Source organism: Balaenoptera ricei, chromosome 15, assembly GCF_028023285.1.
Source record: "Balaenoptera ricei isolate mBalRic1 chromosome 15, mBalRic1.hap2, whole genome shotgun sequence".
NCBI lineage: Eukaryota > Metazoa > Chordata > Mammalia > Artiodactyla > Balaenopteridae > Balaenoptera > Balaenoptera ricei.
The window spans coordinates 49,152,898-49,168,751 of record NC_082653.1 but is presented as its reverse complement, the minus strand read 5'-3'; the positions used below and the strand labels follow the sequence as shown (position 1 = coordinate 49,168,751).

General features: G+C 39.6%; 2 protein-coding genes across 8 annotated transcripts in view; one reads left to right on the top strand and one right to left on the bottom strand.

Annotated features, from left to right (window-relative positions):
- Window positions 1-376, bottom strand: part of DZANK1 (double zinc ribbon and ankyrin repeat domains 1) — a 67,608-nt gene extending 67,232 nt beyond the window's left edge. For 2 of the 5 annotated variants that reach the window (XM_059896198.1, XM_059896197.1), the window contains exon 1: window positions 102-375. The gene's annotated coding sequence lies outside the window, so the exon portion shown is untranslated. Of the gene's footprint in view, window positions 1-101 lie in introns of all 5 variants that reach the window. The other 3 variants (XM_059896200.1, XM_059896199.1, XM_059896201.1) reach the window with 3 other exon arrangements.
- Window positions 377-624: 248 nt separating this feature from the next.
- POLR3F (RNA polymerase III subunit F) lies at window positions 625-14,537 on the top strand. Of its 3 annotated transcripts, XR_009497473.1 has the most exons (11): window positions 625-829; window positions 1,884-2,001; window positions 6,854-6,921; window positions 7,285-7,305; window positions 7,434-7,501; window positions 8,836-8,948; window positions 10,926-11,069; window positions 11,289-11,396; window positions 12,280-12,471; window positions 13,663-13,932; window positions 14,178-14,537. XR_009497473.1 is itself a non-coding variant. In XM_059895883.1 (10 exons), the coding sequence occupies exons 1-10, from the start codon at window positions 768-770 to the stop codon at window positions 13,738-13,740; spliced, it is 972 nt and encodes a 323-aa protein (XP_059751866.1). In that variant the 5' UTR covers window positions 625-767; the 3' UTR covers window positions 13,741-14,537. The 3 variants fall into 3 exon arrangements, 2 of the variants coding, with proteins under 2 accessions (XP_059751866.1, XP_059751867.1); XM_059895883.1 differs by having other exon boundaries at window positions 13,663-14,537; XM_059895884.1 differs by lacking the exon at window positions 7,285-7,305 and having other exon boundaries at window positions 626-829; window positions 13,663-14,537.
- The last annotated feature ends 1,317 nt before the right edge of the window (window positions 14,538-15,854 follow it).

Here is a 15,854-nt window from a genome sequence, read left to right as displayed (position 1 = left end):
AAGAGGATCAATCAGTAGACTGATCCGCTAGGCCCAAATGGCAGTGTGGCGTCAACAGCATCGCCTACCCCGCAACCCCTCCATCCAGACTGCCCCCTCACCGCCCGCATCCGGAACCGCGTCTGGTCCTTGTCCCCGTCCTTCAGGTGCACCCAAGGACGTCCGCTACCTTTCAGCTGGAGTGAGGGCTGCCGTCCTCCTCCTCCTCCTCCGGCCACCGGGACCCGATTGGGAACCCCGGAGTACCTCCGCAGCCCCCACCCAGGCAGCCCACCGCTCACTGCCCTTCGTCCTCTCCTTCACAGCGGTCCGGGTTACCAAAGACGCTGCGAGCCGCGCCCCGCCACCTGAGAGTCGGGCAGGTGATTGGCAGGAACCCGGCTTCCTAGCAACTAGCCCCGCCCCTGCGCTTGGCCCGGAGACTGGTACCCGCCTCGAGCTCCTTTCGTCAGGCTTCACCGTAGGCGACCAAGAACTTGCCCTCACAGAGGTTGGAAAGTGCTACAAGGTGGCGTCCCAACTCAGAATAGGGGAACCAGGCTCGTTCGTCCGACAGGCACTGACATTCTGGAAAGACCAGAATAAGAATCTGGAGCGGCGCAGGCGTGGCTTGGCCACCTCAACGCGACTGGCAAAGAAGGACCGCTTGCGACACGAGGAAGAAGGCCCCTGTGCCAGCCGCTGTCTTCATAGGTTCCAGGGTTCCCCCGCTTGCTGTCCGGCCACCCGGAGCGTCTCTTCCCCCGGGGGCCGGGACCTGCGCCCTCATGGCCGAGGTGAAGGTGAAGGTGCAGCCGCCCGACGCGGATCCGGTCGAAATCGAAAACAGGTAAATCAGTGAGTGAGAATCGTTTCCCGGCTCGGGAGCCCCCGCGAGGCGCTGGACCCCGTCTCCGGGACCCTCGCAAGTTCAGTGGACGCGCAGGGAGGGGATCGCGGGTGTTGGAACCCTCCTCCCATCCCCGGAAGACAGAACTCGTAAATTCGAAACGAGTCGGACAGTTTGCAAGATTGTGTAGCTGACCTTTCCCTGGTGCTGTTCGGGAAGCTCTACTGATGCGCTTCTTTCCCACATTAAGGTGATCCACGCTCAGTGAAGACTCGGCGTTTTCCCCGTAGTACTTGTGGATATACGTTCTGATCCAGGATCGCCCTTGTCAATAGGGGAACTCCCGTGGCAGAACGTTTAGCCGAAGTTAGGGTGCAGTTTTCTGTTATGAAGCAACACAAGCCAGATGGTTTTAGTGCAGTATTTAAGTGAAGATTTTAGGGCACCCAAAGCCTCTGCCTATTTTATATTCTCTACCGTGCACTGCAATTTTTAGGTTACCACATAGTTTCAAAGGACCCCAACTTTCTTAAACTATTATGAATAACACATATGATGATCCTAGGACAAGGTGAAAATTTGGGTTTATTTTTGTTTTTTAGGGATAATTCTAAAAGCAGGTCCCAGTTGTGGTGAATTGTCGTAACAAATTTTGACTTCCCACCAGAAGTGTTTGATTTGCCTCCTGCTCACAGACTTATGGCTATCCAAGGCACTGTATCTTCCCTTTGTCATACTTGTTCCGTCTGAGAAAACTGAAGCCTCAGCTTTAATATGTTTTTCTGTGTTTTCATTTGACTTTTGTTCTAATTTAAAGTTCATATGAATAAGGAAAAGAAATGCTTCTCTTAAATACAATAAAAATGTAAACGTGTATTTCAAAAGCATCGTCCTCATTTTTAACATGCTTTGAATCAGAACCATTGTAGAAACCTAGATTATCTATCAGATGTGAAAAAAGGCACAATTCCAAACTGTTCTGCTTGTATTTTTTTCTCCTACCACCTCTTGAAATAGGTAGAAACATGAATATCATTAATGCCTTTGTTCCTAGGATTATAGAATTATGTCACCAGTTCCCTCATGGAATCACAGACCAAGTAATTCAGAATGAAATGCCGCATATAGAAGCCCAGCAGCGGGCAGTGGCCATCAATAGACTGTTGTCCATGGTAAGGTGAATCCAACTAGTTCATGTAATTACTTAAATGTTGTGGTTGTCATTACTTCCGTTATGTAGTCATGAAACCATTCTCAAAAGTGTGTTAGGTTGTGACTGATAAGACTCCAAACCAGGAAACAGCTCAGACTGCCTGAATTAAGGAAAGAAGAAGTAATATGCATTTTACAAGACAAATGAAATACTTGTATTTTAACTGTTATATTTAGTAACTTAATTGTCACTAAGCTACATAATGGCACACAACTACCTATGGGCATAGTCTATTCACACCTTCTGTTTGCTTCTTACTGCTAGTAAAGGCAAATACATAGTAAAGGCTTTGGATCAAATACTTAAATAAGCTAGTATGAAGATTAAAAGACAAAAATGGAAAAATCAACTATAACTACAATAAACAATTAAGGGATAAACATGTGATGATCAGGAAGAAATAGACAATCTGAACAGTCCAGTCACTAGTAGTAAAATTAAATTAGTAATCAAAAAACTCCCAGCAAACAGAAGTCCAGGACTGGATGGCTTCAAAGGGGAGTTCTAGCAAACATATAAAGAAGAGCAAATACCAGTCCTTCTCAAACACTTCCAAAAAATTGAAGAGGAAGAAACACTCCCAAATTCGTTCTATGAGGCTCCCATTACTCTGATACCAAAACTAGACAAAGATACTACCAAAAAAAGAAAGTTAGAGGCCAGTGTCTCCGATGAATATACATGTAGAAATCCTCAACAAAATATTAGCAAACCAAATTCAACAATATGCAAAAAGGGTCATACACCATGACCAAATGGGATTTATTACAGGAAGGCAAAAATGGTTCAATATGCACAAATCCATCAGTGTAATACACCACAGTAACAAAAGGAAGGATAAAATTCACATGATCATCTCAATCAATGCAGAAAAAGCATTTGGCAAAATTCAACATCCATTCATGATAAAAACTCTTATCACAGTTGGTATAGAGGGAACATATTTCAACATAATAAAAGCCATTTATGACAGACCCACAGCTAACATCATATTCAGTGGTGAAAAGCTGAAAGCCTTTCTTCTAAAATCAGGAAGAAGGGAATTCCCTGGCAGTCCAGTGGTTAGAACTTGGTGCTTTCACTGCCAGGGCCCAGGCATACAAATGGGAAGGGAAGAAATAAAACTGTCCTTATTTGCAGATGACATGATACTATATATAGAAAACCCTAAAATCTCAATCAAAAAACTGTTAGAACTAATAAATGAATTCAGTAAAGTTGCAGGGTCAAGATTAATATACAGAAATCTGTTGCTTTTCTATACACTAATAATGAACTATCAGAGAAAGCAAGAAAACAATCTTGTTTAAAAATCACATAAAAGGGATAAAATACCTAGGAATAAACTTAACCAAGGAGGTGAAAGACCTAACTTTGAAAATTATAAAACACTGATGAAGGAAATTGAAGGTGCTACAAAGAAGTAGAAAGATATCCAATGTTCTTGGACTGGAGGAATTAATATTGTTAAAATGGGGACTTCTCTGGCGGTCCAGTGGTTAAGAATACGCACTTCCACTTCAGGGGGCGTGGGTTTGATTCCTGGTTGGGGATCTAAGATCCCGCATGCCATGTGGTGCGGCCATAAAATAAATAAATAAATAATAAAGACTATATTAATATTGTTTAAATGTCCATATTATCCAAAGCAATCTACAGATCTAACGTGATCCTTATCAAAATACCCAGGACATTTTTCACAGAACTAGAATAAATAATACGAAAATGTATGCGTAGCCACAAAAGAGCCTGAATAGCCAAAGCAATCTTGAGAAAAAAAGAACAAACCTGGAGGTGTCATGCTTCCTGACTTCAGACTATACTACAAAGCCACAGTAATCAAAACGGTATGGTTCTGGCACAAAAAGAGATACATAGATCAATGGAACAGAATAGAGAGCCCAGAAATAAACCCATCCACTTATGGTCAATTAATCTAAGACAAAGGAATCAACAGTATACAATGGGGAAAAGAGTCTCTTCAATAAGTGGTGCTAGGAAAAATGGACAGCTACATGTAAGAAATGAAATTAGGACTCTTTCTCACACATATATAAAAATAAACTCAAAAAGGATTAAATACTTAACTGTAAGACCGGAAACCATAAAACTCCTGGAAGAAAACATAGGCAGGACACTGACATATATTGTAGCAACATTTTTAGAGAAATGCAAATCAAAACAACAATGAGATATCACCTCACACCTGTCAGAGTGACTATCATAAAAAAGACCACAAACAACAAATGTTGGTGAGGATGTGGAGAAAAGGGAATCCTTGTACACTGTTGGTGGGAATGTAAATTGGTGCCACCACTGTGGAAAACAGTATGGAGGTTCCTCAAAATACTAAAAATAGAACTACCATATATGATCCAGCAGTTCCACTCCTGGGTATATATCCAAAGAAAATGAAAACACTAATTCAAAAAGATATATGCACCCAAATGTTCATGGCAGCATTATTTACAATAACCAAGATATGGAAGCAACGTAAGCGTCCATCAACAGATGAATGGATAAAAAAGATGTGGTACATATATACAATGGAATATTACTCAGCCATAAAAAAGAAGAAAATGATGCCATTTGCAGCAACATGGTTGGACCTAGAGATTATCATACTAAGTGAAGTAAGTCAGACAGAGAAAGACAAATACACATATGATATCACTTATATGTGGAATCTAAAAAGTAAACAAAGGAATGAATATAACAAAACAGACTCACAGATATAGAGAACAAACTAGTGGTTACAAGTGGGGAGAGGGAGGGGCAAGATAAGGGTATGGGATTAAGAGGCACAAACTACTATGTATAAAATAAATTGGCTACAAGGATATATTGTACAGCACAGGGAATATAATCAATATTTTATAATAACTTTAAGTGGAGTATAATCTATAAATATGAAATCACTATGTTGTACACCTGAAACTAATATAATATTGTAACTCAACTATACTTCAGTTCAAAAAAAAAAAAAAAGCAGTGCACCAGATTGCTGAACCCTGTTCTAGCCAAAGGAAAAAAGGAGTGTTGGTCTTTTCTAGTCAGTTCACCATTGTGAAGGTCTTCAACTCCAGGATGAATAGAGCAAGGGATGCTGGGAAGTGTGGCAATTAAAAATGGTTTTGTTCTCGGACCCCCCCTTTTAGCCTTTTCTTTCTGTCTGAAAATTATCCTCAGCACCTCACTCTCTTTCACCACCTCTGCAACCCCACCTATTGCCAGTTCTGTCAGCTACAGGCTGTAGGCAGTGGTAGAGCTACTGAAGAATTTTAAGCAAGGGAGTAATTATTAATAAATCACGAGTGTTGCTGATTTTAGCCTTAAACAATTCTCAGATTTGTTCCACTGTTTCCATTCCTACTGCCCCTGCATGTGTTCAGGCTCTTGGCTTTTACTTGGACTATTACAGTGCAGCTTAACGGGCTTTCCTGGCTCCATGTGCCTCAGAGCAACCAGCCTGCTCTGTCTTAAATACAGATCTGACCAAGTCACTTTCCCACCAAAAACCCTTCTCTCAACTCTAGAGATTCAAGTCCACACTCCTGGGTTTACCACACTGAGCCCCTCCCTTCTGCACCCACCTCATCTCCCTCCACCCCTCCAACTCAAAAGTCAGTTTTCAGAAGGAACAGATAATTTTTGGTTCCCTAGCACATCACGCTGTTTCATGCCTCAGTTCCTTTGCTCATGTTGTCTTCCTGCTTAGCAGGCCCTTTTTCCCTTTCCTCACAGACTGACTCCTCATTATTCTCAAGACTCATCTCTGCTGTCGACTCCAGGGATCCTCACTGACCCCCCCAGGCTGGGCCAAAGCTGCTTCTCTGAGAGTCTGTCCCACCCTTTACTTAGCTGTGTCTTAATGCCAACCCGATGGTATTGAAGTTAGCTGTGTAATTCTCTTTCAGAATCCAGGTTTGTCCCCCCCAAACATATATCACAGTACAGGTGTTCAGTAAATGTTCATAGGCTGAGATGAACAACTGAATGGAGCCTCCAAATTGGGCTTTGTGGTTTGAGGGAGGGAGGGGAAGTATTGCTGTTCATCCATATATCAACCTAATTCCAAGTCATGGGTCTGCCCAGCCTTAACTCGTGGGAATGGGGCCTCTCTTAGCCGTGCTTCCCTGAACTGCCAGAAGCCCAGTGGTACAGCCATCTGGGTTCTCCTAAGTTCAGACCCAAGGAAATGCAGGAGCATGGCACACATGCTTTGTTTTACTTGTGACTTGTGTAAAAACAGAACTACTACAGGCCTTTTATTCATTGGTTTACCTTTCTGCCTAATTTTCATGTAACACTACAGAAATCGTACATATCAGTAAATGTTACTATTAACATTGTAAATTTCATTTAATCATTGTATCATAGAATATTTTTGCATGAGTAGCCTTTATTTGAACTTTTTTAGACAAACTACATTTTACTATATTTATTTATATTATATATATTTATTGAATTTATTTGAATTAAGTGTGGATTTTTATTTATTATTCTAAAGCTGCTTGTTTAAAATTCTTTACACATTGATCATATAACCAAGCCAGGATCTAACATGTAGAAAATTGTTAGGTATTAATATTTGGGGAAATGGCGAGATAAAGAGCTAAGTTTTAAAAAGTACATCACATGTGACATGTAGGAAAAAACTTAAGTACTCAAGTGAAGAACTGGCAACTATGCGAGGTAGGCTATTTTAGTCCGTGTAAAATATTGAAGAATGCATTAATGTTTGTCACTGGACTTGATATATCTCCAAAATAATTCACTGTTATTTTCTTTTTTAAAAAAAACAACTTTAGGGTCAGCTGGATCTCTTAAGGAGTAATACAGGCCTCCTGTATAGAATAAAGGAGTCTCAGAATGCTGGGTAAGCACCTAATTTTTTATTTTAAGAAAATTTTAATATTATAAAAGTAATATATGTTTGGGGAAAAAAAGCCAGTACAGAATTGCATCATGTAAACCAGGCCCGTGTATCATCTCACCTCCCACATGCGTTTCATTTCCCAGAGATAGCTGCTGTTAATATTTTGGTATATATCCTTTCTTATAAGTATATATAAATACATATAGATGATTATATATTTATATACCATATATTTATATATAATCTCTCTCTCTTTTTTTTTTCTTATTTTAACAAAAATGGGATCATGCTATCCATACTGTTTTGCAACTTGTTTTTTTTCACTTACTATATCTTGGACATCTTTTCATTTGATACATACAGCCCTGTCTCATTCTTTTTAAGGTAAGCCCTTCTTTTGGTAAATAAGTCAATGTGATGACCTTGTCTGCTCATTCGTTTAAGTAGTCATGTAGATTATTAGATTATCCTGTACCTCTTTGCCTTTTTAATTCTACTTTATTTCCCTGTAGTAAAATGAAAGGATCAGATAACCAGGAAAAACTAGTATATCAAATCATAGAGGATGCAGGAAATAAAGGTAAGCATGTAGAGGAACAGCAGATACAACATTGTCTTTAGGACCAGATAGTGGGGACTGAGATCCTGGCTTTCCAGGGTATAGATCAGTCAGTTCAGTATGCTGCCATTTGTTAAAAGGAGAAGAAAATATAACACACACACACACATATATATATAAAAATATATAATGTACATACATTTGAAGGACACCCAGGAGTGACACTGTTGTTGCCTCAGGGAGATAGGAACTAGATGGCTGTGGGCAGGGATGGAAAGAGACTTCTGAATTCTGGACCGTATGAATGTATTATCTATTCAAAATAAATAAATTAAAACTTAAGAGTTTTTTGTTTTTAATCCTTACTTGCTAAATTTTGGAAGGCTTCGTTTCTTCCTCTTAACTCTAAATTGTGGATAATAACATCTCTCTGGTTTCTGCAAAAACTCGAGGGACGCCTAGTGCAGTGTGGCAGTGTCTGGTGTAGCTCCCTCAAGAGCTATTTAGTTCCTCTCCTGTTGCCCTTAAAGAACTTTATCTAAATTGCTGTTATTACAATTTAAGATCTGTTTGAGTCATTGATATTAGCTTTAACAACTATGATGTAATCTGAAGTCATATAATTTTTATATGTGTTGGGAAGTTAAATTAACATTTTAAAAATAAATATGAAGAAGTCATTCTCTATTTTAAAAAAATCTTCCTATCTTATTTTGCCTTCATGTTGGGAAGAAAATACAGCAAAATGTTTTTACATAAATTCCTTTTATACATATAACACATATTTCCTTCTTTGAAAGAAAAATCATAGCTTTCTGCACAGGCTTTTAGTGACTGTGGGAACTGTAATCTTTCTATTTTCCAAATATAGTGCTGTATAAATAATGGACATACATGCACACAGATGCTCTCATAAAGTGTTTTTTGCTCTCATCGAGGATGGCAGCCAACCCTGACCCAAACTTAAGTTTGTTTTTCACATATACAATCTAAAGTGATATTTATAGAAAAAAAGAGGTTGGGATGTAGGGGGGCATGGAAAAGGCAATATATGTTAATTCAGTGACATTCAAGATTTTTCTTCCATTACAAAAATGTCCTTTTCATGTGATTTTTAAAAGGTGCCACACTGGCATTCCAAGAGATTTCCAGTTAGAAAATAGAACATATAACTTATGTATTGTTTTGCATATTTTTGTTACTTTATCTGAGACTCTTACCTCTAATTCATTTTTCCTATAGCTATGATCTAGGAATATATACATATTTTGCTAGATTTATAATGAGATATAAGCAATGGGAAAAGAAACACACATCCTATAGTGTTCAACTTATTTTACTTTACTTTCTTATAGGAATATGGAGCAGAGATATCCGATACAAAAGCAACTTGCCATTAACAGAAATTAACAAAATTCTAAAGAATTTGGAAAGTAAAAAGCTAATTAAAGCTGTTAAGTCTGTGGCAGTGAGTAACCATCTCTTTTCTTCCCCTGAATGTTCACTGTACATATATTGCTCCAAGTATATTTCAGGTTTTTATTCTTTAAGCTATGTCATGATTTAAAACAACTGGTCAAAAAAGATTTTTAAAATTTTAGCCCATATCGGATGCTTTAGAGATGCTGCTTTAGATATGTCACTGCCAGTGAACTCTTAGAGTCTTACCCACTCAAAAATCTAAAACTACTTTACTCTCTTCAGTAAAGAATTTTGGGGATCACGAACATTTTTCCTGGATTTTGTGGTATGTAAGATAATTTATTTCAACCTGGTGTATGAGATTACCCATTCCACAAATACCTGTCATGCATTTGCTATGTGCTGGGCACTGTTCTGGGGGCTTGGAATACGTTAGTGAGCAAGTCACAGAAAGTTCTCTGCCCTGGCCCTGGTGGAGCATCTGTTCCAGCGCATGGTATTTCTCCTCCTCCTCTTGCCAGCCACCCCGTCACATCCTCCAGGGGCTCCAGGATCCAGAGCTGGCTCCAGCAGACACATTGCTGACTTCACTGATTGAGGCATCAGAGGAGCTGGGGTACTCCTAGATTAAAGTGTGCTTGAACACAAAATTCAGCAAATAAGAATTTGATAGTCATCAGTGGTTTTATTTATCAATGGTATTTATGTCCTACCACTCCCTCATTTAGAATATTATTTCTCTTCCACATTTTTATTGGATAATTTCAAATGTATACAAAAGTACAGAAAATAACAAAATGAATCCCCATGTACCCATGCCTAGCTTCATTTTGCCAATCATGCTCTACATCTTTATTTTTAGTAGCAGCTTTATTGAGATTTAATTCAATGGGTTTTAGTATATTCACAGAGTTCTGCAGTCACCACACTGTTCTAATTTTTTAAATTATATCTTTTTAATGTTGCTGTGTTTTGTTTTGTTTTGGGTTTTTTTGGCCATGCCGTGTGGCTTGTGGGATCTTAGTTCCCTGACCAGGGATTGAACCTGGGCCAAGACAGTGACAGCACCGAGTCCTAACCACTGGACTGCCAGGGAACTACCAATATGTGGTCTTTAGTGTCTGGCTTCTTTCACTTAGCATGATGTTTTCTAAGTTTCAAACTAAAGTAGTATTAGATTGTAACCCAAAGTATAAAATAAATATTCATGAGAACATACTGATATAAATGTTTGAATAAATAAATCAATGGACGAGAATAGACAAGTCTCCATGCAGAAGAATTCCAAATAATTTGTGTAGACTCTTCATCCTCAAGGAAGTAGAGCGAACTCCCAGTCTTTAAGTGTGGACTGTGCGTGGTGGCTTCCTTCCACATATGGAAAGGGCAGGAAAAAAAAGTAACTTTACAGTGGAGAAAACTGAGAAACACTACCTCAAACCAGGTGATGGATTTGTAATGTCAAGGCTGATAAGTTATATTGATGACAATCAGTCATCATTTAGTGATGATCAGGTACCCTTGATATGACATGATGAGAAGGGCACTTTACCTCTGTGGTCTTTTTTACAGTCTACTCGCACAAATCCCAATTAAGGGACATCCTACAGAATTTTTTGCCAGTAATTCTAAAAAATGGCAAATTCACCAATAACAAGGAAAGTCTGAGAAACTGTCACAACCAAAATTTGCCTCATGTATAATAAATGTATAATAATATGGTATTCTGGATAGGATCCTAGACCATTAAAAGGACATTAGGGAAAAACGAAGGGAAGCTGAACAAAGTATAGGCTTTATAATTAATATTGACCTATCAATATTATTTCATAGCTGTAACAGATGTACTCTGGTAATGTCAGGTGTTAGTACTAGAGGAAGCTGAACACAAGGTCCCATCTTCACAATAATTCTGTAAATCCCAAACTGCTCTGAAATATGAAGCTTTGGGGGTTTTTAAGTCTTAGTTTTGGAAGACTATTTTGTTACCTTTTAACCATCTACTGTGTGTGTTTTTTCCTAGGCCTCAAAAAAGAAGGTGTACATGCTCTATAACCTGCAGCCAGACCGCTCTGTGACCGGTGGAGCCTGGTACAGTGACCAGGATTTTGAATCTGAATTTGTAGAGGTGCTTAACCAACAGTGTTTTAAATTCCTACAAACCAAGGTGAGGCATAATTGAGGAAACATCACTCCAAGTACAATTTTTTTAAGTTTCTTCATAAGGAATGTTTAATCTTGTGTATCATATCTTACAGGAATTGAAAACATTGAAATTGGTCATTTTTACTAAACAAAATATGTCCTGTTGTTGTTCTCACTCTATATGAATTGTATTCAGAAGGCACCAGTATTCTTCCTGAAATTTATGTTTCTACCCTTATAGGCAGAAACAGCACGAGAAAGCAAACAGAATCCAATGATACAAAGAAATAGTTCATTTGCTTCATCACATGAAGTGTGGAAATATATCTGTGAATTGGGGATCAGTAAGGTTGGAACTCGGTTTCTAATTTTCATCTTATTTTTAAAAACTTATTCTTCATCATAGGGATATAGTTTACAATGTATTGCAAACACAGCTGACCCAGACCCTTTTTTCTGGTGATACCCATGTACATTCTGCAGAACCCACTTTGAGGAAACACTGTCCTAAGGCAGTCAGGCAACGGCGGTCATTGCCGTCGGGCACTTTCTGAACTGTATGTACTTGAGCTTGGGCTACAGAGCAGCAGAGTGGAGGCCTGGCAGCGCATTTCACTACCAGATTCAAAAGTCTGTTCTGACAAGTTCTTGATTCTCTTGGGGACATTTCCTTATATGTGCCAAACATCCATCATCATAGCAGTTGTCATTTATTGGTATTTTCCTACTTATGAGATGTTAGTGGCATTGTCAGCACATTCTCTGAAGATCTGTACAGACAGACACTGTGCTTGATGCTTTTCATCATCAGAGAAGAAGCTGAAGTGGCCGCTTGGACAATTCATTTTCATTTCCTGGGCTCCAGATCTCTCTTTCATAAAAAAAACAGGAATTTGGACTATTTGATGTCTAAAGTACCTTTCTGCTCAAGCATTTTATAAATCTCCATCAAATTCTTGCCAAAGAAATGTTACAAGATGTCTTGATTTTCCTTGGGAGGGTGAAGACATCAGCAAGTGTCAAGCTCAGTGCGAGCTCAGAGCCCTGCCCCTGGCATTTGAGGGTCTGCGCTCACTTGGGCCATTGTTCAGCCTCTTTGTGCTTTCATTTACTCTCCAGCATAATCCTTCCCCATTTCACCAAGGAATTGTGGCCTTTCACGTTTTTTAACACCCTCCAAAAGGATGTCTCCTTGTCCTTTCTGGGTCCTTTCTGACGTATCCCTTTTGTAGGTAGAGTTGTCCATGGAGGACATTGAGACCATCTTGAATACACTCATTTATGATGGGAAAGTGGAGATGACTATCATCGCTGCAAAAGAAGGCACCGTAGGCAGTGTGGACGGACACATGAAGCTGTACAGGGCAGTCAATCCGATCATCCCGCCCACGGGATTGGTCCGGGCCCCCTGCGGACTCTGCCCGGTGAGTTACAATGGCTTCCCTTTACACTTAACTGCCACCAAGTGCCCTTTGCCACATAATGTATTGATACCAGCAAGCACACCCTAGTTTTCTCAAACCCAGGGTTGACCAAGAACTGCTGAAACCTCCATGTAACCTTGATGACAGAGCTTTAATGAACAAATCATCACCTTGTATTCTTTCTTAGAATAAACATGTTAAGGAAATTTGTTTTCTGCTCTTGGCCCCAAAATGGACATTTTTTTTCTTTTTGGCTGCACCGCATGGCATGTGGGATCTTAGTTCCCCGACCAGGGATCGAACCTGCACCCCCTGCAGTGGAAGCGTGGAGTCTTGACCACTGGACTGCCAGGAAAGTCCCCAAATGGACGATTTTTGATGCGGGCTAATCATTTCACCTAATTAGGGAGGGAAATGAGATTTGTTGAGAACCTACTATGGGCCAGACATGTTCTTGACGATTTCTGTGGTCTCATTTAATCCTCCTTACGTCCCTTGGAGCTAGTGGTGTTACTTCCCTTTAAGTGTGAGGGAACTTAGGCTGAGGGAGACCTAAGCATTCAGCTGAGACGTGTCAACCAGGACTCACACCCAGAGGTGATGTGCTTTCCCTCGAGGCCCGCCCCACACTCTTCATTCTTTTGTTCCCAGATAGTCTCTGAAAGCCACCTGTGTGCTGCAGGCACCATGCCAGGCCTTGTGGCATTTATATTCTTGGGCTGTTAGTCCGTGTTTTATTGTCCACATGCCTAAGCTCTCTATGCCCTGGTTTCAACTCCTAGAAAAAAGGCTAACCTGTTGGGAATTCTATTTAGCACCCTTCACAAAAAGGAAGGTGGCTAAACATGAAACATTTGGTTAGTTAAGATTAAGTCATTCGTGTGTATAGACCTCCCTTCCTGGACTCTTGTTACCTGCCTTCTGCCCAGTGGGTAGGTGGATATGGTTGGCTTAGTGCTACAGTGAAAGGTCTCTCACTCACTCTGTGATCACAGAGCAGGTCCTATTCCAGTATGTTCTTATTTACAGTCCTAACCTCTTTCACTTTGAAAGTTTTAATATTGCTTTAAATAAATGGTTGGGTCTTGGATATTTTGTTAAAATTTTGTTGTAGTTGATATTTAAGACATTACCTATAATGTAATAATTTTAAAACTTCAGTTTGAATATAACCTTTTTTCTTTTTTAAAGGTTTTTGACGACTGCCATGAAGGTGGTGAGATTTCACCATCTAACTGTATTTACATGACAGAGTGGCTCGAATTTTAATAGAGAGCTATGAACTTTACTGACATTTTGCAAATGAAGTTACTTTGGGAACAAATAATTTGATTTATGATGGAACATCAAATTCCCTTGAAAACAAACTTCAAGATACAAACTTGCTGCTATGAAAAAAAATTTTTTAATCTATGAAGACTAAATTTACATTGGTAGAGTAGGCAACAGGATATGAAACAGGTAAGGTTAGTAGTGAAATCCATTCTTCCACAAGTAAAATACTTTGAACTCCTGGAAGACCACCTTCTGAAGCTTTCAAGACTTTTGATGATTCACGGGAAAAGAAACAAATATGTTCATATTCACCAAGTACTGTGATAACGGCCAGAGCTTTAAAATGCCTGTTTTAAAGTTACTTATTAAGGTCTTCATTGGGAATTTTTTATATATGACCCAGTGTCACCATTTCTGTTTTGTTTTCTCAGTGGTTTCATTGAGAAGAAATGAAAAGCGGTGAAGGCAGGAATAGCAGAGGAGAACGCAGACTTGGGGCATGAGTGGGGGACACAGTGGAACATCCCTTGTCTACACACTATTGATGCCTTTTTATGTCTGAAATATTCTTTCAGAGGATTATGCCTCTGTACTTACCCCAAACCCAAATGATGCTGTTGTCAAGGATGTCTTTTTAGTGCGTAAATATTAATTACTCTCATCCTAAATGGAGTATTTTCACTGGTTCTTCTTTGTTAAAGTCGTACAAGTTTCACTCTGTGGCTCAATTGTATTATTTGCTAGAATTTTCCCCTAGATTCTTATTTAACTAAAATTAAAACTAAAAAGAATCCATTGCCCTCCATTCATTTTACTGGGCCGGCGGCGATTATCATTCTTCTTTCCTTATCCTGTTTTAGATTTTTTTCCATATTCTGTTCTAAAATTCATGGTGTAATAGGTCTAAACTAAGCAGGAAGCCATTATAATTGTCCTCAGTTCTAATAGCACTTTCAGTCCCAATCTTCAGCTAGACAGAAAACAATAGGTTACTTGATGTATTGTTACACAGAAGTCAGCTATAGGTCTTTTTAGGATCTCAGCTGTCATATTTTCACTTTTAGCGCCACTTAAAAGTTTCTGTGTCCAGGCCAAAAGCGGGGGACCGAGGGAAAGGAAAGCTCTGCTGGGGCCTGAGTTCAAACACCAGGTTTGGAGAACTAACACAAGGGTTATTTTGCGATGAACAGTAAAATAAAATTCGGCTCAGTACCCAATTTTTAAGAACCAGATAAATTCTGTGGCCAGCTGTACAGAATTAGCATTTGATGACACTAGTGCTTTGAAACAAAGATCATTTCAAGTACTAATATGTGTAAGATCCAGAAGAATATGGGAGCCTGAAACTACAGAGGGTTTCCGATCCACTCTCAGCTGGAATGCTAAGAACAATATCTGCCCTTCCTGGGACCTGGCCTGTCACAGGGGCGCTCGTCTTATTTAATGACAAAACTGAGCTTGGAGGAGACTTACAAGTGGAACGAAGGAAGCAGTTTGTGTTTTAAATACAGACTTTGTACTATATCTTGACAGCCAGAGATTTTTTTTAAAAAGTTTACAATTAGTGGCTAAAACAAAAGTATTCCTTGCCTACCAGAATAAAGAGCCCCTATAAACTTTTTTCCCTTAGCATGTTTTTCATTCTGAATATTAACTAAAGAAGGATAGAGACAATAATTTTTTAAAAATTCATTTATTTTTTAAATTAAAAAAAATTTTTTTAAAGCTGCGTTGGGTCTTTGTCGCTGCGCGCAGGCTTTCTCTAGTTGCAGCGAGCGGGGGCTACTTTTCGTTGTGGTGCGCGGTCTTCTCATTGTGGTGGCTTCTCTTTGTTGCGGAGCATGGGCTCTAGGCGCGTGGGCTTCAGTAGTTGTGGCTCGCGGGCTCTAGAGCGCAGGCTCAGTAGCTGTGGCGCACGGGCTTAGTTGCTCCGCGGCATGTGGGATCTTCCCAGACCAGGGCTCGAACCCGTGTTCCCTGCATTGGCAGGCGGATTCTTAACCACTGAGCCACTAGGGAAGCCCCGAGACAGTAATTTTAAAATACAGCACCTCTGTTGACCATTAAATGGGTATTTACCCTACAGGAGTAAATTTTGACCAAAACAA

Coding starts and splice junctions, on each gene's coding strand:
- POLR3F (XM_059895883.1), top strand. CDS start 768: ATGGCCGAGGTGAAGGTGAAGGTGCAGCCGCCCGACGCGGATCCGGTC. Junction 7,502..8,835: donor AGAGGATGCAGGAAATAAAG/GTAAGCATGTAG, acceptor ACTTTCTTATAG/GAATATGGAGCAGAGATATC. Junction 11,397..12,279: donor GTGAATTGGGGATCAGTAAG/GTTGGAACTCGG, acceptor TCCCTTTTGTAG/GTAGAGTTGTCCATGGAGGA.